Source organism: Leuresthes tenuis, unplaced genomic scaffold (assembly GCF_036924035.1).
Source record: "Leuresthes tenuis unplaced genomic scaffold, fLeuTen1.0.hap1 SCAF_16, whole genome shotgun sequence".
Taxonomy (NCBI): Eukaryota; Metazoa; Chordata; class Actinopteri; order Atheriniformes; family Atherinopsidae; genus Leuresthes; species Leuresthes tenuis.
In genome coordinates, this window is record NW_027325370.1 from 28,830,457 (window position 1) to 28,858,076 (window position 27,620).

Below are 27,620 nucleotides of genomic sequence, written 5' to 3' on the forward strand. Positions count from 1 at the left end.
TGAATGTTGATAACTGCTTTATTAGGAATTTGGCTGTTTTATAATACAGAATACTGTATGTGAGCACAGGGAGTAAGAGAGATGCAAACAAAACTCGCAAGCTTTAGCTACTTTCTGTTGAAAATAGTTGCCAACAGAGGTTTTGTTGCACCGAAGCACAGAAGACAACATGAAAACGCAGTAATCTACACAGACTTTGTCTTTTGCTTTCAATTTGTTCTATTTTCACAATTTCAGATTTTTCCTCAGAATATGTATTTCGACTTAGCTCAGGCCTGTTTGTATACAATCAAAACTAATGTCGAGGTTAGCCATATAAGCTGAAGTCTTAGGCACAATGTTTCTTTGTAGTACATACCTTCTAACATGTGGGATATTTCTAAATGCTAAACTGCCAACGTTAACCACTATCATGTTCACTTGGTGTACTTATTGTTGTATGTTAGCTTGTGGTAGCATCAGCTAATTAGCACTGAAAACAAGGTACAGTTGAGGTATTTGGCCATAAACCAAAGTACTGAAATGTTTACCTGAAAAGTTAAGTAATCACAAATTATATTACATTTTATTCTGAGACAAACATACATAATTTCATAGCATTTTATCTAATACTTGTTGATATATTTCACTCAAAACCAAAATATGGAGACAGTAAAAGAACTATCAGTTGATCTGGGGACCATAACTGTTAGCTTAAAATTTATACAATAGTTATAGAGATATTTCTGGGCCTACGCAAAAATGTTGTAAAAGTTGTTTTACAAAATAACATGAGGCCTGTTTAGCATAAATCATCCAGTGTACTCACAGAGTCTATGTATCATATCATATATATTCATTTATAAAAGTGTGAATTTTAACAAAAAAATAATAGTTCATAAGTGTGTACACAATAGATATTGTAGACAAAACAATGACATGTCAATATATATTAAATGCACAACTGTATTATTTCATGTACCATAGATTTTTCAACAATTGCAGAGAACAATAAAAAAAAAGTTTGGTTTATTACAAAGGTCTCCCAACAGTCATGAAAAATACACTATAACAAACATACTCTCCATTTTACTTTCATTGGTGAATCAACATGCATCCATGTTCCCAGGGGAAGAGGCAGCGCTTTGTGAAAAACGAACTTGGCCCTTTAGTTGTTCGCACTGTCCTTTCACCATCTGACAGGCAGTCAAGTCAATGTCAGCCATTCTTCTTTCCTTCAAAAGTCCCCTGTGGTTTGGTCTTGTGTGATGGTGCTCATAGGCAGTTCATTGTAAAATACAAAAAAAAAAGAATATGGCACCTGGAAGGCTTGAAGGATGCCCTACTAATAACTGTAAGTGTGAGGCTATACACCAAGCAATATCCCCATGAAATCTGAACCGTTCTGTATTGTTATGGAAGCACCAGCTGCGTTATCCACAAATATGGAAGTATACTGGCCCGCCTGAAGAGGAAAACATACACTATGCTGATGATGTGAGAATGCACAATTTTTTAAATGTTCTCTGCTTCTTTGTACTTTTGCTCACCTGTAGCTCCAGCAGCCCCTGAACGCTGACAGTAAATATCTTGCTGTTGCTTTCTAATCCAACGATCATCTCCAGTGAGCTGAAATGACATCAATAGGAAAATGTTTGAAATATGTCAAAGCTGCATTCCTCAACACCTTCGTAAGTTAAATCAATGTAAAACCAATGTAAATGCCGAGCTGTTGCTTGACTGTTAATAAATCTTTCCAACTGTAGTGGTGGTTGAAACCATCCATCCATACATCCATTTTCTATACCGTCAATCCGTTAATTGGGTAGCGGGTGGGCTGGAGCCTATCCCAGCAGTCATCGGGCGAAAGGCGGGGTACACCCTGGACAGGTCGCCAGTCCATGGTTAAAACCAAAATTACTTATTTTTGTTCTTTCACTGTTGTTAATATGAGTTGTGGAGTGAACACTTTTTTTTAACACGTCACTATTGCATCATACCATCATTTACTTTGTCATTAGCTTGGCTCCCCGATGTGAATTCCTCCCTGCCTCTCCAAGCAGAGAGTGCTCTGACCGCTGCCTTCTGCAGGTAAGATACTAATTACTAATGAGTATGTCACACAAGCCCACTTCAAAAAACTCCAACCATCCTTTCTAGCATTAAAAATGACTTGTTATGGTATTAAAATAGATAGTTAAGGTATTAAAATTAGATAGTTAAGGTATTAAAACTGACAATGTTTCAGTCAGGAAAACATCATGGTTTGCATTAAAACAAACCCTGTAATAACATCACATTAAAATATTGTTTTCTTGGATGACTTGATGTCAAGGGAGTCCCACTCCTTTGACTAAACATACAGACCATGCTGAATACACAAACCACACCTCTACTGGAATAGTTACTTTTAAAATGGTGCTTTCTGGTATGAAAAAAAATACAGTTGTTTGTCCATCGGTACAAACACAATGTTTTTTTCCCTGACATTTCAACATTTTGCCATGAAACCGAGCTGCCCAATCAGGCATTGACTGTGGGTGTATGTTTTATCATTTAAAACAGTCTGTGGTTGTTCTTGTCTGTATACCACCAAAATTTCAGAATATCTTCCTTTTGGATGGAGTTTTCCAAGATGTCTGTTGTCATTATTCTTTCATTTTGGACAAGAGGCCAAAGCTCCATGGACCTGGCCTTTCCCTTTTTCATATTGATCCTATAATGTTTCATAGAGGTTAATTTGATTACTTTCTATGCTTCCTTTATTTTCAAAGAGTTACTGTATGTAAACGCTAACCCCTATTTACATTCTATAGGCTAAGCTATGTTAGCTAGCTGCTGCTGTAGCTTCACATTAAGATATCGAGCTTCTCATTTAACTCCAAAAGAAAGCAAATAAACATATTTCCCAAAAGTTGAACTTTTTCTTTAACGATTCAGCATCCTCAGTCTGCACAGATGGTTACGCTGCAGCCTTCAGCCACACAGTGAGAGAACTGGCTTGTGTTAAGTGGAAAATTGTACATTTTTGCTGCAAATCAATCATGTTTGACTTCGCTCCAACTGCCATCACAACGAACCTCATTTCACATTCTCTACATTTTCATGTGTGGGAGGGTGAGACACGCTGGGGTTCTGGCTCAAAAAGCAAAAGCCAAGCACTCTTTTGGGTTAAGTATCCCATCATAATAGTATTATTTATACATTCCCCTCATTGTACCATACTAGAGGAGAGACTGTGGAGCTCTGCAGAGTCCTGGGAAGACTACTGGGAGCAATTCATTTCAAACTTTTTCTCTGACTTTATGTAAATAGAAATTTTGAAATACTGGAAAGGTCTGGGATTTGCTCAACATTTCTTTTCCACGTAGACCTCTGCTATCATGTATGTCATTATCTGTCTCCCACATCCCAAACAAGGGCATTTCACTGCTGTGCTGTTGTATATAACTTGCTGCCCGAAGTGTCAAAGGTGAGTCTATAAAGATTAGTTAGGCGACATGGACGAAGGCTCTAAATGAAAAGACACTTTCTTTAAAGACCTATGCTGCTTTTATACAGGAAATGCCAAACTGGTTCCATACAAAGTGCAACAGACGACACCTTTAACAGCTCATAAACCTTGGAGAAAGTTAAGGCAGCATTTAACACCCATAAAATATCACAGTTATAAGAGAAATGTAAACAAACTGTCAAACCAAGAATGTTAAGAATTCAAAGTGTAGTTGCTGTGGCCTAAAAAAAACTTCTAATGATCAGGTTTATTGAATCTTCTTCATAATGGTGGGGTTTTTATTCACCAGCATGCCATAACAAATGCAAACCACATGGTTACACTGGGGCTGCATGGTGGTGTGACGGTTAGCACCATCCCCCTGTGCAGTGAGAGGGTTCCAGGTTCTGGGGCCTTTCTGTGTGGAGTTTGCAGGTTCTCTCTGTGTATGCATGGGTTCTCTCCGGGTACTCTGGCTTCCTCCCACCATCCAAAAACATGCATGTTAGGTTAATTGGTTTCTCTAATAAATTGTCCTTAGGAGTGAGCGTGTGTAGTTGTTTGTCTCTGTGTGGCTCTGTGATGGACTGGCGACATGTCCAGGGGGACTGACCCAGCAACCTAACTGATGGATTAAGCGGGTACAGAAAATGGATTGATGGTTACATTGCTAAGATGCATTTGTTTTGAAAGTGGTGATGAGTATCACCCATCCTCAGCATTTTTAACAACCTTATAGAATACCTACGTGTATCTGTGGCAGAGTGATTCAATGCAGATCAACACCCGGACATTGTCTCTGGCCTTAAGTTGACTCTTACTCCTCTTCACTTCGTTGTGATCTGTAAGGAGGCATAACATTTCCTTTCACATAAATATAGTGGTTCACAAAAACATGTGCTCCCCTCTTGATTTACAACAGTTCTAGTTACCCCAGTTTTATGGAAAGTTTTGTGGAAGAAAATGTTTAATGTACTGTTGGTATACCCCGTACACCTGTAAATAGGTCATTTAAGAACTGCATTTCCACACATAAGGATTAATCTGCGAAGGGGTTACATGAAACAATTCAGAAATGTAATTGCTTGTAGTCTTACTGTTTCAGCCTCACTATTTACTGTCACTGCAACAATACCAACTACTATTCACTGTAAACACTTTACAGGACACTCACTTTACAAAACAAAGAGCATTTGACAAAACAGAACAGAAGAAAAAAAGACAAAATACAACTGAACAGAAAACATTCTTCACAAAACACATCTGATCCAAAAATATCTAAAAATGATAAATAATTGTAATATTTCAATAGATATGCAAAACTTTTTTTTTGCTCCGGCATTTCATGAATTGTTGTGTTGTATGTAATGGTTTGTTCTCTCTGTGTTATTGTTGTTTTATGTTTTGTGACATACTGTGGTATTTTTTCCTATTCTGTGTTGGCATCTCAGGGCCACCACACTTGTTAGATATTGGACTGATGGAGCCAGAATAGCTGAAGCACCTCCAACCTCTTTGTCAGGCAACTAACTCCTTTTAATAAGCTGTAAAATCAAACTACAGCTACTCAGGGTGTAGTTAATGTTTTCATAACAAACGAATGTTCGGAAGGCTGCACTGTAGTTGTTTTCTGATGTATTTCTGAATTTGTAGATCCTCTATAGCCAATGTATGTACAATGTATTTTTCTATTCTATTTCAATTTCTATTTATGGTCATCATCGGTAAACACTGTTGTTTCCAAGTCAAGCAGCGGAAATGTTGAGCATAGATCATGATAGATCAATTTTATAAAATTCAGCTGAATAATGGTTGTTTGTTGTCTGTTTTAGGCTATACCTGTTACTAAATTATGTGAGTTGTTGAGTTTGATGATGAAGTTTAACAGAAAAAAAAAAAGAAAAGAAAAACAAGTATGAGGGTGAGGTCAATCTAAACACTCACTCACTGCAGGGATTTAGCCAGCAGGAGTCTGAACACCCATGTGGTTAGACTGTTAGTGTGCAGAAGCTTTAAGGCTTTGGTGCATGAAATACTGCATAAATGGAAGTTATTCTGATTTACCAATGTGGACATTAGCAGAGAACTGGTAGATCCCTGTGACGGGAGCAGTGAACCTCCCAGTTGACTGGTCCATTCCCGACCCTCTGAGGAAGGCCCCTTTAGCCGGCGGCTGAAAGTACAGGAAAACTGAGGTAATAAGTGCACATTATATCAAAACAATATATGCATGCGTTGAGACATTAACTTTAAGGTTTAGTTACAAAGCCCTATGTGCGTACAATGTCAGTTACTGTTGGTGTGAAGGTGGTTATTCATTGTAATCACTGCAAGCAAATCAGATCAAATTGAACTTTGGTAAACTTAGAGTGGTCAGTTGACAATAGCAAGTAATGTTGACATTGTGGCCCGAGTCCACAGTAAACTGTGAAGAAATCATGAAGCAGTTTCATAAACACATATTCTAAATGAATTACTAACTGAGATAATGTGCTGCATGCTGATAATTAGGACATTTGCTGTTATGACAGCTTCATTAACTCTGGAAAAAAATCTAATTTTAACAATCCTGAGAGCAAAATACCCACAGGGATTAAACTATGAGGTACAGACAGAACAGAAGAAGAGTGCTATCCCAACTGACAGTGCTAACATGTTCAATAACCAGCCCTGTTGTTGTCCCTTCACCACCGAGACAGTAGTAAAGATGAATTCCACAGTTCCACATTAAGGTGTACCCAGGGGGACTCATTTATTCAAACATGAGCTGAATAAGTTGTGAAATGTGCAAAGGAACTATTTCGATGAGCAACAACACTGGTGTTCTCCAAGCTCACACAACTTCAGCACAGCAATAGTGTTTCACTTCTTCTGTTACAAATGGTCATTACAATGTGAGACAGTAAGTAATGATGTGTGTGGATCATCACAATCTCCTTACCAATAATAAGTGAGCTTGCACAGTGTATTTTCCAGCCATGCGCTTATAACACCTACAAGAACCACTACAGTCATGAATCACAATTCATTCAAGGCAGATTAATAAAAATGTCCAGTCTCCTTTGAAGCCATGAGCTCTAATTTATTTGTCTTTGTAAATGTTGCACTTTATCAACAGTTTCAGCATACTGCAACAACAAATGTATTTCCAATTATCATTGTAGCTAAGGCTCTGCAGTCATTTTAGTGCAGTAGACATGGTTTTGGAAAAACAGTATTGTTTTTATACAGTTTTCATCATATCACCCAAGTTGACAGTCTGGTTCATATTGTACAATCTGTCATTTCTTTCAGCTGTTGACTCACAAAAAATTATGCATGCTTTTATTTACTGTTGCCTTGACTAGTAATACATTATGCACAGGTATTAGTCAGGGCTCCTTCAACCATCTCCAAATGACCCACGATACTGCTTCTTGACACATTACAAAAAGGCCCAAACACATCTGTGCAAATATATCTTTACAATTTAAAAACTTTTCATATGTTGACTTGTTACTATGATTACATTTTTATGTATGTATGCATATATATATAACTTTTATAGAACTTTTATTCAAGAACGGAATAAAGATAAGTAAAAAAAATACTGTATTTAGAAAAAAAAAGTATTTTGATTCCAGTAATAACCCCTGTTAACCATTCAATTGCATCAGATGTCATTTGAATTACACTTATTGAGTCCTGGGGAACTCAAGATACCAGTTGTTGCAGTTTTGCAGAGATATCTGTCCATTTTTTCTGAGAACAAGAATTCTGCTGCTCAACAGTCAGTGGTTATTTTTTTCTTGTCAACGCTCCATACATTTTCAACAGGACACTAATCTGGACTGTGGACAGGCCAGTCAAGCACACACACACTCTGGGTCTATGAAGCACTGTTGTTATGAGTCAAGCAGAAAAAGGTCTGGTATTGTCCTCTTGAAATAACTACTTAACTCCCAGGAAAAGACGTCACCTTGATGGTAGCATATGTATCTCTAAATTCTAATTTATGCCTCTGCATTGATAGTATGAAAGTCACCAATGCCATGGACCTTCATGCACCCCATGCCATCACAGACCAGAACCGGGCGCACCAGGTGTTATTTCCCTAAACACAGCTGAAATGTGGTCACATTTGACCACAGAACAAGTCCACTTTCTTTCCATCCGAGATGAGCTTGTGCTCAGAGAACTCAGAGTGGGTTTTTTTGTGCACAGTTGATATATGGCTTCCTCTTTGAGTAGTAGAGTTACAGGTTACATATCTGGATACAGCAATGGACTGTGTTGAGGGAAAATGGTTTTCCAAGGTAGTCCTTTGCCCTTGTTGCTATATTGATCATAGTGGTGCACCGTCTAAGGGCTTGAACTAGTATCACTAGTATCAATGGTTTATTTCCTTAGCCTTCATGCACTGAGAGTTCCTGAGCTCCTGAGCTCCTGAGCTCTCTGAATCTTTTCATATAGTTTCCTGTCATGAACTGTTGCATGTTACTTGTGTATTCTACATAACTTTCTCTTTCTTTTTTTATCTAACAACTTTTTCGAGTATGTTAGCTGGCATCCAATTATGAATTTGTTTGTATTTTTGCAATACAATGAACTTGGTCAGTGAGACACTGAAAATCATCTATTTTGTGTCTGTAAAAATTCATTAAAAAAAATATATTTTTGTTTATTGCATTTTAGAACACCTCAGCATTTCTAGAGATAAGGTTTGTACTTTGAGGCCAAAGTTTGTGACAAAAGGAAAATGGGCCCCCACATCATGGTAATTTAGTACAGCAGAAAGTTAATCAGTTTGAGTATACTGGTATTTCCCTGGGAATTTATCATTATACTTGGTCAGAAGTGGTTCTAATTATGTGCACATTTTCCAGCACAAGCAGAAACCAATAGATCAGATTTTGGTATTCTGCCTGTTTGTGTCCTTCACCATGGCCTCTTTCTAATTCTGCAAAAAACATTCAAATATAACTGCCCCAGGTCTTAGTATTGCAGCCTCACCAACATAGTGTTGTGTTACTGTGTTAAATAGTTCAGTAAAGCTTAATTCTCCCTCCTCCAATCATGTCAGCCTGTCCTAACAGGGCATACTTCTGCCTCTACAGCATGCTGTTTCAAATAGTGTCTATTTCTGTCCTCTCCACACTTTATTCCAAGTCAGAGACAGAGTGTCTTTTGTATGCTGCCCAGAGAGTGATGTGTAGAATTGAAAAGATATTTTTGACCAAAGAGGCAGTCTATGTCTCAGAGTGGCAGTGCATGCTTTGCCAGTGCCAGTTACCAGGGAGTGGATGATCCTCTCATAATCCTCCCTCATGTAAAGTAAGCAACGATTACCAAACACTCACTCTTTCACAGTTACAGCATTGAAACAAAGCATGTAACCATACCGAGGAGGATTAGCCAAAACTTTACTTTTTGCAATCAGCGAGCGAGGCTGAACAGATTCATAAACATTTACTTGGTTTCAAACAAACTTACTGTCTGAAAGTTCTGGAGCTCCACCAGAGTCTTCTTGTCCACCACCACAGGTCCCTTGAGCTTGCAGTGGAAAGCTTCTTCTATTCGGCGGTAGGAGGTCATTCCCTCCAGGGTGAGGAGGGTTGTTGGTAGCTGGCTGGGGCTGGTTTGCCTGTCGGGTGCAGCTGCTCTCCTTTCTGTAGCCTCTGACAGAGAAACAGCCAAGTTATGACATTGAACAACTTCAATGCAACTTTAAAACTGTTCTATGATGATGATGTAGTGAAATTATTTGAATACTGTGCCTCTCCAACTGTTTATTTTAGTTTGTAGGTTATTTCTGCACAATTTACAGAACAACAGCCACGTATAACGTATATAGAGTTGAAATGTGCAATGGAAAATCAACATCCTTATTTTCCACCCTACCTTTAATCATCTCTTTGAACTCCCGGAGAAGAACTTCCTGGGTCACTTCAGCCCCCGGAGAGCCAGGAGGTCCCTGGGGGCCAGGAGGGCCAGGGGGACCAGGTGGGCCAGGCTAATGAAAGACACACACACAAAATATTGTCATGCTGAAATGTCATCGGAAAAAAAACAATTACTTTTTTTTTACTGTTTTTTACTATTACATACAGCTAATCAGTGAAAGAAAGTTTATTTTGAAAAACTGCAAGATACAGTCTATCTACAGGTTTTTTACCAGGGGTCGTTTGCGTTTGCGACACTTTCCCTGAAAGTTTCCAACGGGTCTTTTGACAAAATCCATCCATGATCCCAGTGGATCCACCCTCTGGTGGTCAGGGAGCTATAGGAAGAAAGGAGCGAACCATTAAGCAAATATGAGCATCAATCATCCAAACATCAGAATTGTAGTTTAATCAACAACAGTGTGAAAAGATTACAACCCATAGATTCCCCTTTTCAGGAAAGAAAGTGATTCAACTGATTTTCTTTAAAGCCAAACATGCTGTACTGCAAACCTGCAAAAAAAGGACCAAGCATTTTCCAATAAGAAAAGTCTGCCCACTCGGATGCGAAGGAGCTACAAAACTAAATCTGATGAATTATTATTTCTGCCTTTAAACCATCTTTGGAAAATCTCACTCTAAGATACAATAAATGGTGCCAGACACCAGGGAATGTCAAATATAGAAACCTCCTTCCCTTCTGTCTGTCCTGCCCTGTCCACATTTGACTTTGCCATCAGTCACCAACCTCCACCGAAAGCTTCATGTTTTGCTTATTTTTACATTCCAGATAATTCACTCAGGTGCCACGTCACAACTTATTTGCACCAACAGGCTGGCATAAATGTAAACAAACCTTGTCAAGTGATTTATTTTTTTCAGCACATGAAAATTTCCATGAGCACCCTGGTGAAAAATGAGCCTGCCCGTCTGTGTGATGTTGATTTTGTGGACCACAGGCCTCGATTACTGTGGTTCATAACTAGAGGACAAAGCGGCCAACAGTTTCCCCCTCACCCAAAGACACAGTATTTTTTTTGTCCTTTTATTAATACAACTCATATTAGTCTTATGAAGATTGTTAGCAAGATAACACGTTTGTAGAATATGTGTGCAATTGTGAGGTATGTTTTAGATATTGCGTGTTTTCTAATGTTCTGCAATACTTAATTTATCATAAATGTATTGTACAAGAGGCTGGGATCTGTTCGAGAGATAAGAAAGTAAGAAGGCCTCTCTCTGGAAGCAACATTTTTATGTAGAGTGCTGTTTTTTTTTCATTTTGGTAACATGTAAGGCTGAATGAATTCCAATTAAAGCGAGTGCAAATCTTACTCTAACCTTTCCCCAAATGTCAAAAGCCTTCAGTTGAGATAGAAGAGGAGATAAAGACGAGCCATGGAGGTGAGCTGTCTGAAATGGAATTTGTTTAGGTTTGGCAGCGGCCCATGGATCACTTATCTACTAAACCAACATGCCCCTTTCTGCACTGTTAAAGACTTGAATCTTGTTCCACCGCAGCAAAGTAACTCCTTGTTTGTCTTTTCAATAAGTTGGAATAAAAGTCTGTTTTTTAGGTTTTCAGCATTTGCTCCCCATCTCTCTCTGACTCTCTCTCTCTCTGACAGAAGACAAAATAAACAACTTAACAGGCGCTGTACTGGCTACGTGTCAATTACTCTTGTGTTTCTGTTGTGATTTTGAGACTTGGATACAGATAAAAGCAAGACTGATTGGGTCAAGAATAGTTTTAGACTACTCAGTACTGCCTCCATTAGACTGCAGGCCTATTGGAGAAACAGTTTTTTAATTGCTTTGTGTATGAATTGTGCTCTACAAATAAACTTGCCTTGTCTTGCATTTTTTGCCATTACGATTTTTCATATTCAGTAACATGTTGGTTCTTTAAACTGCACTGGAAATAACTGACATCTACAAAAAGTGTAAAAAGTATTTGCCCTCTTGCTGATAATTAGATGACAAGGTCAATACCACTCCCCAATCTGTTTGCTAAATATGAGCCTGACATTGGTAGAAAGTTAATTTTGTTTATAACAAAGACTGGAAACGGCAAGCCTGACTCTGCAATGGTCAATAAATCTGCCTAATAGATCTGTACATAAGGGATTCATATTGAAGTCAAACAGATGTCCTACCTGTACTTACAACATCTAAGTTGTAATTGCGACAAAAAGCTCTTATTTTGCTTGAATACTTGTGGTGTACTTACTTGTCACAGCAATATCAGCAACATACAAGTCTATTTACCTTATGACCAAACACTCATTTTACTCATTCATTGGTAAGGAAATTGGAGGGATGGTCTTATTCAGTAGCGGCATTTACACTTGGTATGTTTACATGATACAGGGGAAAAATACTAGTTATTGTGTTACTCTGACCAAAGATGTTAGTCTATCTGGAAACTTGCAAAATCAAACTTCTCAAAGTAAAAGTAACATAGCAAGATAATGGTAAATGGACTTGTACTTGTATAGCGCTTTCCTAGTCTAGCTGACCACTCAAAGTGCTTCACTACATGCCGCATTCACCCCAATCACACGCATTCATACAGCACGTCTTAAGATTCATAACTACGTGCTTTTCTAATCATTCATACACACATTCATACCCCCAATGATACACTGGGGGGGCAACGTGGGGTTCAGTGTCTTGCCCAAGGACGCTTCGACATGTAGCCCGGGGAAGCCAGGTCGAACCACCAACCTTCCGATTGGTGGGTGACTGCTCTTCCTCCTGAGCTACAGCCGCCCGTAATGAGAACAGGAGTCGAATTACTCCTCCATGTATACACTTAAATACACTCAAGCTGGCCTAGGAACTCTATACATACTCCACAGTTTCCGTCCATTACACAGAAAAAGAGGAAGCAGTCAGCAGCAAAGAATAACCACAACAAATAGCCTATATTTTTCTGTAAAAACAGTAAAGCCTAAAATAATTTCTTAAACATCTAAATTTGCAAGGAAGTTGTTCTCATTCACATTCACTTTCAACTCCTCCAATTAAATCCTGATTTTATAACCACAGTGTCATTAGACAAAATCACCATTCAAGTAACGGTACAACATCTGTGTAGTGAGTTAAGCTAAACAACATGCATGATGATCTCTTGCAGAGAAAGTTTGAAGCGGCAATGTATGTACTTCTCCACAGAGTTGTGGCATCTGTCATACTTCAGTCAATGAGTTAGTTCCCCCTCTGTGCATGTTTAGCAATGCAAAGGAGAATTGTCCAATTAACTGGTCAAGTCAAGGTAAAATCGTAACTCAACTTAAGTGTGCATATAAACATACTGCTTATTGTGCCAGGCAAGCACCAGTGCATACCAGGGCCATTAGTGTCCACTGTCACTCATGGGGCTTAGGGAGCTCCTTTGGGACTAGAGGCCAGGCCTTTTGGCCCAACAACTACCCCTAGGACAGAGAGCAATCTCTGACATGAGGTGGTGTCAAGGTGTAAGGTGTGGTTTAGAGTGAGGAGACCAGGTGCTAAAGAACAAAGTTCAGCAGCTCATCGACTTGTGAATTCTTTTGGCTATGTTGTAGTTTTTAAAAAAAATGCTACAGCAATGGACAGGGTGTCAGATGCTATTGGAGCTCTGCTCTTAATCTGGGCAGAATATATTGAACAGTTCAAAGACAGCTTGATAGTGTCGACCAGAATGTAGATTTAATGAAGCAAATAGCTGCAAAGCTGGATATCTCATCACATTCAATCTTGTATTGTAATACCTCTCATTGTCACTGTAGTGCTCTCTGTAACCCTTACTCCAAAATAGCTTTTCAACATAATTTTTACAGATCCTTTATTCTTTTATCTATGTTTTCTTAGTATGATTTCCACAAAGAGAAAAAAAGAAAACAACAGCCACAGCCCTCTCCATTACAGGTCACGTATGCGTCCCGTTAGCCTACCTGGCATCCAGACTAACTTATCTTAACTTCAACCTCTGACCTGTTAACTGAGGAAGTTGAGTAACTTTTAGCATGAGGCAGCATATTGTGGAATGATTTTGTTGTGTTCCCTGATTGTATTGTTGCTGCTTCATGGCACGAGGTGGCAGTGTTGTAAACACATACGGTTAAGATCGCGGGAAAGAAGAACAGAGAAGATGGCTACTACTGAAGTGTAGACTACATTAATTTATCAAACTGTCGTACTACTAGTCTGTGAAGTAAACAGCATTTCAGCTCTACACCCTGGCCTTGTTATTGCATGCAAACACTATATTTTGGCGATGAGGAAAGATCCCGACATAAATGTGTTGTTTTTTGCCTTTTTGGCTGACTCAACACGGCTGGAAACGTGCCTGCACCTCCAATGTTTTTGCTGTGCCTGGGGGAGCCGCAGATACCCTTCAACATGTGGATGAGGATTTTCAAGAATTATCTGCTGGTAATTAATGCAACAGGAAATGTGCGGCCTGAAGCTCGCAGGAGGACCACATTACTCCACTGTCTCAGAGCCGAGGGACAACAGACTTTCTACTCCTTATCAGATACAGGTGACTCCTTTGACTCTGCTGTCGCTGCTCTAGAGAAATACTACACACCCAAAGTAAATGTCGTTGTGGAACGACATGCCTTCAGACAGCGAAGACAAGCCCCTCATGAGACTATTGCACAGTCAGTGCGGTTACATGCGGGCAATCGGATCGGATTAATGGCTAAATTACAATAAGATTGAGTTATTCAGCTCACGTAACAAGCTTAATCCGACAAGAAATCGAATCGGATCGGGTTACTTGCAATCGAATTAAGACCCTGGGATAACTCGATCCGATTGCCCACTTAAGGTGCCTGCATTCTGCGCATGCTCGAGATTTTTTCCCGCGATCATCAACTTGAAGTCGAAGGAGACGATATTACTGTTGTTGTCGCCGCCATCAGAAAGAAACAAACAACGCGATGGAGAACGTGCCATTGTGCATCGTTTGTGCCATAACCAGCTCATCACAAATGTAGAGGGACGTAGCTTCATCTTGCTCTTCGTTTGCCATCTTTCTCGAATGCCTTAGTTTTGTTGTTGGTAGTGAAGACGTCAACCGGAAGTGGCTCTATTAGCGATAGTTGAAATGGTACAGCGCCACTTATCTACTGTGGTATTGCATGCTTTGTGCCAGTGATTCGATACATTCACCGCCATGTAACAAAGGATAATTACCCAGTGCAAGCATAAGCTGTATAGCCCCGTTCACTGTTCACAAAAAATAAATACAAACAGCACACTTGCCCAAACAAGCCATTCAATGCTACTACGACATCTTCCCGCAACTGTTTCAGGTGAGGTTCTGACAAACATCTAGCTAATTCTTCTCAGCGCCCTGCAGCCAAAGTAACTTGCAAGTCTTGCCATAAAGTTGGTCATTTTGCTTGTGTTTGTTGCTCATCCAAGACAAGTGACGTAGGTGAGATTCAGCTACCTAAACTGACTATGCTTTACCTAAACAACCACTGCCATGCACCAGATACACTTAAGTGCAAAATCAATATCAGTACATCTGCTTCTCTTACCAAAGAGCATGAACTGGTTGTTGACACAGGATCTGCAGTGTCTACATCTATGTTCAATACTTCAGTGACATACCACTGCTTCCACCTGGTAGTCAGCTGGTGACATACACAAGAAAGAAAATTCCTGTGCTTGGCTGCCTACAAGTCAAAGTGAGTAGAGGAGTTCTCAGTGCTCCAATCACATTCTATGTGGTGAAGAAAGGGACCTCCCTCTTAAGAAGAGATCTTATGAATGCCTTAAGCATCTGCATCAAAGGTAATACTGTCCTCCCTCCCGTGCTTACCACAAACTCTGCATTTACCCCCTGCACCTCTGCTGCACCTGCCATCAGCTTGTGTGTCTGCTTCGCCTGCTCCTGTGCTGACCACTAAGTCTGCACCTGCTTCCTGCATCCCTGCTGCTCCAGACATTGACTGTGCATAAAAACTTTGTGCATAAGGTGAAAATTGATTCCACTGTTAAACCAGTATGCCAGAAACTACGACGCCTGCCTTTCACTGTAAGAGCTTCTGTGTCAGCTGAACTGAACCAACTGCTGAAAGCCGGTGTGATTGAAAAAATTGATGCATCACCCTGGGTTTCGCCTATTGTGGTCACAGGATGGAAAACTGGTGGAATATGGATGTGCACAGATCTCTGTGAACCAAACAAAGCCGTGATCACAGACTGTTACCCCCTTTCCTCATGTGGATGAACTGTTTGCAAACTTACAAGGTGCAAAGATGTTTTCTACAATCGACCTGGCTAACGCATACTACCAGTTGCCTCTTCATGAAGATAGCAGGGACCTCACAGCATTTATTACACATGATGGTTTGTTCAGATACTGCAGGGTTCCTTATGGCCTCGTGTCAGCTCCCTCAGCCTTCCAGAAAATGATGGCTGACATCCTCAACGGCCTCCCAGGTGTCCAAAATTATCTGGACGACCTCATCATCTATGGTAACACCCCTGCTGAGCATGACCAAACCTCAACACTGTCCTCCAAAAGGTGAAGGAGGCTGGACTGATGCTAAATCAAAACAAGGGTCACTTCAGGAAGACCTCACTACGCTTCCAAGGTCATACCATTACTGCAGATGGCATCCTTCCTGACCAAGAGCATATTAATGCCGTTCTGAAAGCCCCTTCCCCATCAGATGCTGTTTCCCTAATTTCTGTGCTTAGTATCCTGGTACTCAAAGTTTTTTCCCTAACTTTGTGACGGTTGTGGCTCCTATGCTTGTCTGCGCCAGTGACAAAGACAAATTCACATGGACTCCTGCAGCACAAAGCAGCTTTAATGAAGTCAAGCAACTTCTTGTGAACAGTCCTGCACTTGCTATTTTTGACCCTTAGCTGCGACCTGTGATTTCCACAGATGTAAGTGACTACGGACTTGGAGCTGTCTTTGCACAAGTACAGCCTGATGGCATAGAAAAGCCAGTGACTTTTGCTTCACGCAAACTGACTGAAACAGAGAAAAAATATTCGATTGTTGAAAAAGAAGCACTCGCCTGTGTGTGGGCTACGGAAAAATGGAGAACATACCTGTGGGGACGCCGTTTTACTCTCTGCACCGACCACCAGGCACTAACAACATTGCTCAGCACAAAAGGATTTCAAGCGCAACACTCCAGGGCCAGTGGGCCCATTATTGAAACACAAAGAGGTTTTTGGCTTGGAACTTGAGGCCTCTGGGAGGTACAGCGATTGTACTGGCCTTGTAGTGCATTTGGGGCTGCTGTCTGGTTAGGTTTAGGAATCTAAACCATTTGTTTGTTTTAGAAAAAGACCACAGTTAAGCTTGAAAAACACATGTAAACAATGTTATGTCTGCATGTTGGAAAAATTTGGTTGATTCATCCTTAGTGTTACAAAATGAGACCAAGCATCCTGACAAAGCATCTGTATAACACAGAAAATCCGAATGCTTTCATCTAGTTTGTTTAGTTTGTTTCTTAGCATGAAAACTAACATAATTCTGAGCATACGTTTGGTATGTGTACTTCCAGACAGAATCAGACTATATCCCCCTGCTCCAAGCAAAGTCTTTATGCAAAGGTTGTGGGTCTTCCCAGCAGCGGGTGTAGGTAACAAACAATGGTTCCAGACTCACACTTGCACATTTGTCTATCAATGCTAAGCTAAAAGGGGTGTCAATCTAATCTAAACTAACTTCTTAAAATATCAGACAATTGCTTTAACATACCAGTTCTACGAGCTTAAAAAGATATTAACATGTTTGAGGCTGGAGGTAAGCATGCTGCCTTCTGACTTGAGTCTGTGACACTCTTGAACAGCTCTGTGCTGTGTAAACATTTTGTTCTATAAAGTGTTGTCATAGTTAACGGTCTTCTTTTTCAGAAATTCAAAACAGTGCAAGTTGGCCCACACATGTAACTTATAATTACACATCTTATCCATTCGAAACATAAAAATAAAAAGCAGCATATCATTGCCAGGAAATCTGTCATACTCTGCATGTTATCCAGTGTAGCACACACCATTGTAATTAAACCATTAAACTGTTCCCCTCAGGGATTTTCTGTGCTCAAGGAAGAAAAGCTATAACCAAGGTAATTATTACCTTTATTTCTGAGCTAAGAAATAAGAGCAAATCACTGTATAATAATTTAAGCATCAGGTTAAGGAGTGATCAAATCTTTCCATTAGATACATTGTGTTCTCTTCTTGTCTATCTGTTCTTTCAAATAATTCCAAGTAGTTGTGATGGCTGGGACGGCACATACACATAAGTTGACAAAAATTGTCTGATTCATTGTATGCAGGTGGGTATCTGTCTCAACCAAGAACTTCAAAGACTGTACATATTCACACACAAAAACCATATCACACACTGACGCAGAAAAAAACTGTCAGAGGTGTTCAACCCCTCACTTGCAGCTACAGACTACGGTGTAAAGTAAACTATGGATTCCCTGGCATAATTCCGAATCAGCAGGAACAAGTCCTGAACAAAGTGGGGAGGGAGAGATTCCAGGTATCAGTCTGAGAGCTGATGAAGAACACCAGGGCTCTGGCTTTGATCACCGTTGATGTGCGAGTGCCTCACAGTTGTCTCGTCTGTCAGCAACTGTAAGCACACGCCTTTCCAACACAGGCCATGAGAGTGTGTCAGGTATTCTGTGAGAGGATGAGAAACTTAAGGCTTTCAAGACAGCATTTATCCAATCATTGATTGGGCTCTAAAGAACAGCATGCATTGTATTCTGTTTATTTTTTTCTAAAGATAAAAGTTTCAATACAACAATCTTATTGTCCTCCATTTTTTAAAAAGCAGCTTGATATCACTTTCTAGTCTATTAATAAAAAATGCATAGCTAGCAGTTAATTAGCTAAGCTTAGAACGAAGAGTTATGCTATATTAGAGAACGTGGCTCATCTGTCTGTTACAAAGTTAACAAATCCACTTTCCAGCACCTAAAGCTCAAGTTACATGCCATTTTAATATTCATATAAAACTTCCATGTCTGTTTCGTGGTGGCTCACATGTCCAAAAATAAATTGGGTGTTAACAATCAAAAGGTTTTGTTATGGATTGAATAAGCCAGGCCAGTTATTTTAACCTGTTTCCAGTCTTTCAGCTAAACTAAACCAAACAGCAGTGGTTGGTAACATCAACCAACAGGACCCTCTGTGCTAGAAAACAAATATCTCAGCCCGTGTAGCAGAACAATCAGATTGTTCATCAATTAGCTATTCCCTTCTGCACAATAATAAAGTGAAAAAATTGAATATTGCTGTGCATTCAGGCCTAACTATTGTCTGTTTTTCATGATGTTCTTTCTTCTCTATTGTTCTTTTGCTGTTACTTTCCCTATCTCAAACATTCCACTCCAGCACATGAAAAGGCAGGGAGCTCCCATGGACAAAACTGAAATCTGTATATATCTATGTTGTAAGGCGATATCTGGGTTGTCAGATGTCATGTGAGTTTGCTGCTGAGATACAGACCAGCCTCTAGAAAAAGGAATTTCTTTCCTTATCAGGTGGTCTCACAAATGTAGTGTTTTTTAGTCTTAATGTTCAAAACTTGTGGATGTATACATCAGCGCTACTGTTCATGGTATAAATTACAGTAACCACATCTTTGGATATGTTCACTTCTCACAATGGAATGGACTCAGGATCTGCTGCTTGTCTCCATAAGATGTGGATTTGTAGTGAAAAACACATGACACAGAAATTACTCTTCAATGAGTTCTCTACTCTTTGAAAAGTCTCTAAATTATCCAGACAGAAAGAAACTCATGAAAGCTATTATGATTATTTATCAAATCTGAAACCATAGTTTTAAGACATATTATCAAGTTATGAATTAAACTATTTCAATAATATGCTTGTGAACATTGATGTATCGGTAAGAAAAAAGGAAGAGCCATCATACTATGGTAGCTCGTTGAGGTGGGGTTTGTTTTATTGCATCAGAAACTCATCACTTGAGGAGGAAATCTTCTCTTTCACATGTCGATCCTCTTCCCCTCTCTAAGCTCCTGTATGAGTTTCTGAGTTTCTGTATGACATTCAACTTCTGACAGTCACACGCAGTGCAGAGATTCCACATATTTCACAGCAAGAACACAAGCCAAACTGAGTCGAATAGTGCAAACACACAGTGCAGAGATGAATAAACAGCCATCAAATAGACAGCAAAATTAGCAAAAGACATGCACACATGAGACAAACAGGAGAAATAATCCAATATGAGTGAGTAATGTATTGCTAGTTTAATGTTAACTGAGCTTTTTTTCCCCAACTGCCATCCTGGAAAATGTACCCCCTCCTTGCACGGTGCCCCCTGTGTTGGCATATGTAGTTCTGGCACTGTACTGAAATCAGTTAATTTCTATTTATATAGCGCCAAATCACAGCAAATGTCAGCTCAAGGCACTTCAAAGATAAAGTCCAATTTAAGTAAATTATAATCCAATTCTTGTGCATTCATCATAGCCCATATCTTTATTATTTCATTTGTCACACTTTCTCCAGCACAGTGAGTTTGGAATCAGTGAATCAGTTTTAATCACTGTTGATCTATCACAGAGGCCTATAAGGTATTATTACCCAGAGAAAAATTACTCTTCTGTGTGCACTGTTTTAATGTGTTTTTCATGTAGTTTGGAGAAGATTAGCTAGAATTTATTTGAAGCAATAAAATGGGAAATATTCCCCTGCAGCAACGTGCCACCAAAAACACAAACACAACTGTTAAAACATGTCTCTGGGGCTGCAACCAGATACTGAAACTCTGCTCCTCTGCAGGCAGCTCCTGAATTCTTCCATGAGTAAGGCTGAACTTATCTTATTTTCACTATAACCTTATCTGTTTTTTTACCTGTTCATACACACTAGATGACATGAAACATTTTGCTGCTGATAAAAATGTAGCACATGCAGGTTTGAGGTTGTGCAGGATGATGGAGAGCCTTTTATAATCCCTTGTTTTTACATCCCTGTACTGCTCCCTGTGCAATCATCCATGCATGAGTGGAAGGGCCTAACCCGGGGCTGGTGCCACCCTGAGAGGGAGGGATCCCCAGGCTGTGTGGGACGAGGGGATCCTGCTAACCTGCATGCATCCCAGTCATCATGCAACCACGACAGTGTTCCCCACCACTGCTCTTCAAAGACACAGATTGCCTTGAGGATTTATCGCAGAGAAGCTAAATACAGTTAGGCATGCAATGTTGACTCTGCTTTCTTTTCACTATCTGTATTACACAACTGACAAGCACTGGGAGAAAACACAATTACTCTATCACACTACAAGGATGGTGTCAGTGGCTCATTATGTGTTGCAGGAACGCATTTGAAAGTGTGAATAAAATATAATTATTATATAATTACAAATGTGAACACGCTATGCATAATGTAGCCTGATTTTAAGTTGCTGCTTCCTACAATTTTGTTATTGTCCCAACAAGCGCATTTCTTTTTTTTTTATGGGAGAATAAGTGAAAAAACATTGTGTTTATGCTCATGTAATCACCAGAAACAACCTTGGCTTCCTCTTGATATAAAAAGGCAAAATAAACTTAAAGAAACCTTGATTGCGGTGTTACATCTGTTTTGTGTACAAATTATAGTTTTAAATCTAGGATGAGTGCTCATTTTCCCTGTGGTGGGTAAAATGAGCAGTTGAAAACCTCTAACAATTCAAATCCTACCCAGGTACAGGGTTTGGACGATGGTTTAACTGTGAGCTAAATAGTAATCTAAGTGGTCTGTAGATCCTACTCATTTTATACCAGTAATTTGTGGCTCTTAACTATGTTGCACAAGTTCAAAATGTATTTATTTTCACACTTTTATGCAACTAATTTCCTCCTGATGGGTTGGGTTACAAACACATGGGGAAATGTGATAGGTGGTGACGCAAACAGGGCATACGGAGTATTAAAAGTAAGTACCAATGTAATGCCTTTAAGAAGATTTACTGGCAGAAATACAATGTAATATTAGAAATTCTTGTTATCTGTATGTAGAATTATGAAAATAAAGATTTTAACTTTGTTAAATGCCTTCTTTTTATCTTCAAGCTAGCCATTTTATTTACAGCATTCAAACAGCAGAGGTTGCATTTCTACTGTAGCCCAGACTAAATGGACAAACCACATGTTTCTTTCCCACTGGTCACTTTTACTGTGGCCACAGTAGTTGCTTCATGGCTCAGTCGCATGTTAAAACTCGAAATCAGGTCTAAATGAAGATCCTTGTATTTGTGCAGCTGAACATTAACTTTGCACTTTTTTGCTGACAACCAGCATGACTTTCAAGGTAATGAATTTCAGTCTGAAAATTCTTTCAATGCATCAAATTTGTCTCATTTGCAGATGGAGAGGGACATACGACTTGGTAAGCTACGAAAAAGAGTCAATTTTAAAATGCGGTAGATGTAGTGAAATGGTTTGTTTGAAGGCAAGCCTTTTTTTCCCAACAGACTGTTCTTAACCCCAAACCTAAAGGTTTTTATTGCCTCAGCCTAACCAGATGATTTAGGTTATGATAACAGTGAATGAATTCCAAGGTGGGTTAAGATTAGAAGGTGAAGGAACAAAAATGCATAAAACGTTCTGACTCAGTCGGGAGACTAAACTTTAACACCACCTCCTGATGAGGACTTTTTCACCCTTTAATACAGGAGAACGATTCTTTGACGACAGTTTCACAGAAGGCTGAGAAATTTTTACATTCACTTGGGCTGTTTGATTTCATTTTCTAAAGAGAGTTGTTACACACTCTGGGGAAACAGTTTGATTTCACTTCAAGAGAACAAACATGGAAAATACAAATACAATCATGTTATCAACAGAAAAAAGTCCTTTCTCTACATCTTGCCTCATATGTGGCCAAGTGAACAGACTGGCTGCAGGACAAAGCAGATTCTACTTCAAGAGGAAGCTAAGATCCTTCAACATGTCCAGCAACATGTTGCATACCTTCCATAAGTTTGTGGTGGAGAGTGCAAACTGCTTTGCTACTATCTGTTGCAGCTGCAGTGTCCGAGCCAGTGACTCAAAGAAACTGAACAAACTGATAAAAAAAAAGACTGGCTTTGTGCTGGGGACTGTTCTGGAGCCCCTGGAGCTTGTTGCGCAAAGAGGATGCTGCATAGTTGATGAACATAATGGACAATACTCCCCATCCTGCACAGAACATAATGACTACACAACAGAGTGTCTTCAGTCAGAGTCTTTTTCAGCTCTACTCCGACAAAGAATGGTACAGGAGGTCTTTCCTGCTCACAGCAATAGACCTACACAATGACTGATGGCAAATTACTTTTTTTAATCTATACTGCAACAATATGATTTCCTCTTTGGGATTAATGAAGTATCATTCGATTGAATTTGATTTTTTTGGTGTCTGTAATTGTGGTACATTGTCTGACAGCCTGAGAGCCTATGTTTGCTAATCTGCCCCAAACCAAGTAATGGTGTACCTAATGTCAGATGAACATTTTCAGTTGAGCAACATTAAAAACTTTGTTTCAAATTTGTTTGACAGTTGTTTGAGAGTACAGCTAAGTTCTTTTTTATAAAAGATAAACAGACAATAACTAGGGAGCAAGGCAGATTTTGTGACCTCAGGCTATCTGTCTGTAACTTACAAACTGCCAAAGTAAGAGCACATTTACTACTTCTCATGGTGTGTGGCATGCTTTTTTTCTTTTTTGAATTCCCTTGAAACTCAGATAGAGCAGCACGACAAATGCAACCTTACATTTGTCCACTTCCGCAGATGTCATATCTAAATCTCGGGTTCCATCCAATGTAACAATGTTTGGCAAACTTTAACACTTACAGTGTGTTTCTCCTCATCGTAGTGCACATTATATGCACCAGCAGGATAAACCTGAAATATAATTCTTTCACGTTATCATATGTGGATTAATAAGCACAGCTGATTTTACTTAAAACCAGGGTTGGCGACTTTTGCTTTTAGAAACACGACCAGCACATGATCAGAATCAGGCAAGATTAAGGGATTTCAATGAATCTGACATGAATCCAAGTAAAATAACCACTCTGTGTCTGTGAGAGGAAAACACATCCTTGTGGTTTATTTTACTTGCAAATTCCAGTTGTAATGACAAGACTGTTTATTATTTGTTTCTTTTTCACACTGTTTCAGACCGCTTCATGACGTAATTTCACAATGCTAACAAAGCGTAACCTCTGTTGTTGTCTGACACGTTGAAAGCAGAGTTCATCATTACTTGTAGTTTATGAGAAGTGTATGTTCTCGCATTGGCCCTGTTTCCTGCGGGATATGACCTTGTCTCTTATGAGTGGGTTCATCCTGAAGGTCCCACACACAGCTGCATTAATCATCACAAAGGATGAGAGACAGAGGAAACAAAAACCCTAGCTTCAAGCTAAATCCAGCTATAACTCAACACGCCAGGCATGATGTCTGACTTGACTCCCTCCATTACAGCCACTGAGGACCCCTCACTGCTCTCAACAGATTCCTCTCAACTTAAGAGTGTAGAGCAATAAGGCTCATGCCTTTGACATACTGCTATAAAAGGTTCACAGAGCTCACGATTGTTTGAAATGTTCTTCATTTCATCAAAAATATTCCCTACTGCTGCAAACCCCCTGCACACCTTGCTGTTGTGATCGCTTTTAAATGGAAAATCTCCAGAGGAATGCAGCGTACAACTACACGTTGCCAGCAGCCCACACATGGGATTGGTCAAATAGAAATGGCATCATAAGAACTGTTTCCACTGGCCACAAGGGAAAAAAATGTAAATGTGGGGTGTAAATGTTTGGCTGGTTTGAAAATACAAATTGCTTGCCAAGGCAGCTCCAATAGACGTGCTGTTTTCTGTGAGACCTAACAGATGTGTAATAGGGTAAACTTACAAACTGCCCAAGAAAAGCACATTTACCACTTCTCATGGTGTGTGGCATGCTTTTTTTCTTTTTTGAATTCCCTTGAACAGAAACTCAGATAGAGCAGCACAACAAATGCAACCTTACATTTGTCCACTTCCGCAGATGTCATATCTAAATCTCGGATTCTAGCCGATGTGACAATGTTTGGCAAAGACACTATCTGGCATAACACTACGTCTTAAGAGTGATTATGTCATTACCATCTGATTGAGGGAGATGAGATGAAAAGAATGTCAGAGAGGGAGGCGCAGGGGCCTAATCCTCACTGAGGTGTTCCCTTTCAGGACCCTTTCTATAGGGCTTTGTGAGGGGCTTACACGGCATACTGCCCTAGTTTTCAGGGCCACACCGCCCCTATCGGATGTCCCAGACACAGCGGAGTCAGACTAGCACTGTGCATGACAGAGTCAATGAGCTGGGAACAACATCACCACAGGTCTTTAAATATCTGCCCACCTAATTTTCCCAGGAGTTACATCACAGCCTGTAAGGCACCACAGGGGGAGGCAGAGTTTGTGAAGACACCCTGCTCCCTGTGGGACGAGACCCTCTGTGTGTGTGTGTGTGTGGGGGGGGGGGCTCAATCTTCAACAGGCTTCGGGCCTGACACAAGGTCATCCTTCATAGCTGCTGCTTTTACAGGCCGAACCAAGTCAAATAAACACCGGCAGGCCACAACCACCTACAAAGCGTTCTTAAAGATACAAAGGAGACCTCACTGTGTGGTTTTAAGGTGAGGGGAGGGGACAGTGGTGGAGATTGAAGGCTGGTATATAGGGCAGAGACAGTTACATGAGAATGCCAAGATAATGGGTGGGCTGAAAGCAAAACAAACACCCTGTTGGAAACCCTCACAAATATGCAACACCAACAAAAAAACCAATAAATAACAAAGTCAAGGGCCAAATGTTGCTCCTGAAAATGGAAATGTACCACAGTAATGCTGTTTTGCGAGAGGAGTCTTTTTCTTATGAAAACAACATTGTTCTTCCCATGAAATTTTTTTTTTTAACTTTATCTGTTTCTCTTTCTAGAAACAGAAACTTTAGATTATGCAGCTTATTGGTTATTATCCTGCAACAGAGGTGAGGTGTTGGGACATATCAAATTTGACTCTTAACTAAATCCACGTTTGTTCACATAGAGGCGAAAATTGGTGGAAGACACCCGCTGCGCGCTCTAATTGATGCATTGATTGGCCTTTGGATGTCCACATTCCTGGCATTCTTCCGGAAGTCATCCATTTAGAGTTTCACACATTTTTGTCCGTCACCCTGTCTGAGGCTTAACCTGGAGGGGCACACCTGTCCTGTGCGGCTTTTACCTTCACTGCACTTTACTCCCACTGCACACAGCATGTGCTGACAACAAATCTGCACATATATACACATAAATTTGCAGGTTAAGCTCAGAATTTCATATAAAGCTCACAAATGCATAAGAAGCTTAAATTTTTTTTGTAAAGAAGTAATCTTAACTCACTACCTTGATGCTTCCACCGACTTCTTCACTGTTAGACAGAGTTGCATTGTATGCCTCTGTGTGTTGTGGAGTGGCCTCTTTTGGCCTCTTTCTCTCTTTCTTGGCATCCACACCGTGGAGAAGGACACACTGAGTCCAAAACACTGCAGCCACCACAGCCAGAGGCCCAGCCCCACACCACATCTTCACGCACTTTCGATCAGCACAAGATTCCCTTATAAACCAGGCCAAATCTAGTGGGGGAGGACCAGTCGTGTTGGTTTGACAGAAGCTGAGGATGCCCACGAGGCTCAGAAACACAAGCAGAGAGAAGGAGACTGGAGGAATGCAGCTTCAGGAACTCCTTGTCCAAGAGACTGTCAGGCTGACTGCCGCCGCCGTTCCTCCCCTCTTGATGAGCTCTCAGCCAGCACAACGTTGCAGGGGCACTGTTAAGTCTAGCCAGAAAGCCAAGGAGGCTTACTCAACTATGAAATGTGTCAAGCAGAATGGTCCAAGGGAATGACAGTTCAGCGCAGATCTGACAGCAAATAAACCCATTAGTGAGATTTTTCACGCTTTCTGCTCTGTTGGGGGGTGAGGTGTTGGAGGAGGAGGAGGAGGAGGGTTGGGGGGGCACAGGGGGCAAAAGAAGAGGCAGAGAGGAGGGGCGTCCAAAGCCGAGGGTGGGCTGTGACGGCTGAAGATGGATGGCAGTGTTCTCTTTTTCCTCTGCTTTCTCCTGCTGATTCTTACACTGGATAAGAGGTCCACGCTCCAGCACAGAGATGTGGAGGCTGGAAAAGCTGAGAGGTCCACGGAAGCTGGACTTTCATCAAAGGTTGTAGATCAGCATTCAAGTCAATCTGCCTCAGCCTGTGGAGATGCACAAGAAACAAAGAGGAGATGAAGGTCAAGAACTGATTTTTGTCAAGGCTTCCTCTTTTCTCCTTGAAGAACAAGTAGCTCCTTACTGCTGTCACATAAAACTCTACAAATAGCAGTGTTTGTTTTTCGTTTTGTTTGGGTTGTTTTTTTTCTTGATTCTGCCTGACAGAGCTTGGGTGCTGCTTACTGACTGCCCCAACAAGTCCGTACACTGAGATTTAGAGTCTGGTAGGTCCTGTTTTTGCCTGCTCCGTTGCACTCCCTGCCCCTCTGGTCTCAGTTGCTCCTTTGCTCTGAGCTTACAGGAGGGCTCACAGTGGAGTTTTATCATCTCCCTCCCCCTGCTCCCCTCTCTCTGCCTTGCCTCTTGCTATTGGCAACGCTACAACCGTATTCAGCTGTTTTATCTCATAGATGAAATGCTCGAGCAGAAGAGGCTCTTTGGTAGACAACTGAATTGTGTGTGCATACCTTGTATGGAGGTGTGTATCTATGATTTTGACTCAATACAAGCCTACTCTACCACAGCCCAGTGTTTAGATTCAAGCTGGAAATGTGCTTTTTTGGGACTGTAAGTTCTTCTCTGGTATAATCTGTTGTTTAAAAACCTGCCAATGAGTCCTGATAGGGCCACTGTACCCGCCATTTGTGTTTTACTCAGTGCTGATGCTTAGCAAAAAGGCTCACTTTAATGGATCTTACAATAGGAAAATAATTATAGTACTTATGAGTTATACTTATATTTGAACTGGTCTAAATTGACGTGTCAATATAAAACTTCTGATGTGAACAACATTTTTGTTTATTCCCACAACAAGATGACTTGTCTAGATGGAATTCTGTTGTCAAATTAGTTAGTTTTGTTTTTGTTTTTTTCCCTTACCTTTAAACATACATTTTCAAGCCAATGTTTGGTCCGTTTGCCATTTT

At 40.3% G+C, this 27,620-nt stretch overlaps 1 protein-coding gene across 1 annotated transcript; it reads right to left on the reverse strand.

Annotated features, from left to right (window-relative positions):
• On the reverse strand, positions 1-26,984 carry c1qtnf12 (C1q and TNF related 12). Its single transcript, XM_072367698.1, has 8 exons — positions 25,827-26,984; positions 9,627-9,731; positions 9,353-9,464; positions 8,945-9,129; positions 5,537-5,645; positions 4,221-4,314; positions 1,530-1,608; positions 1-1,444 (listed from the first exon to the last, which is right to left on the reverse strand). Exons 1-8 carry the CDS (start codon positions 26,004-26,006, stop codon positions 1,346-1,348), a joined length of 963 nt encoding a protein of 320 aa, XP_072223799.1. The 5' UTR covers positions 26,007-26,984; the 3' UTR covers positions 1-1,345.
• Between the last annotated feature and the right edge of the window lie 636 nt (positions 26,985-27,620).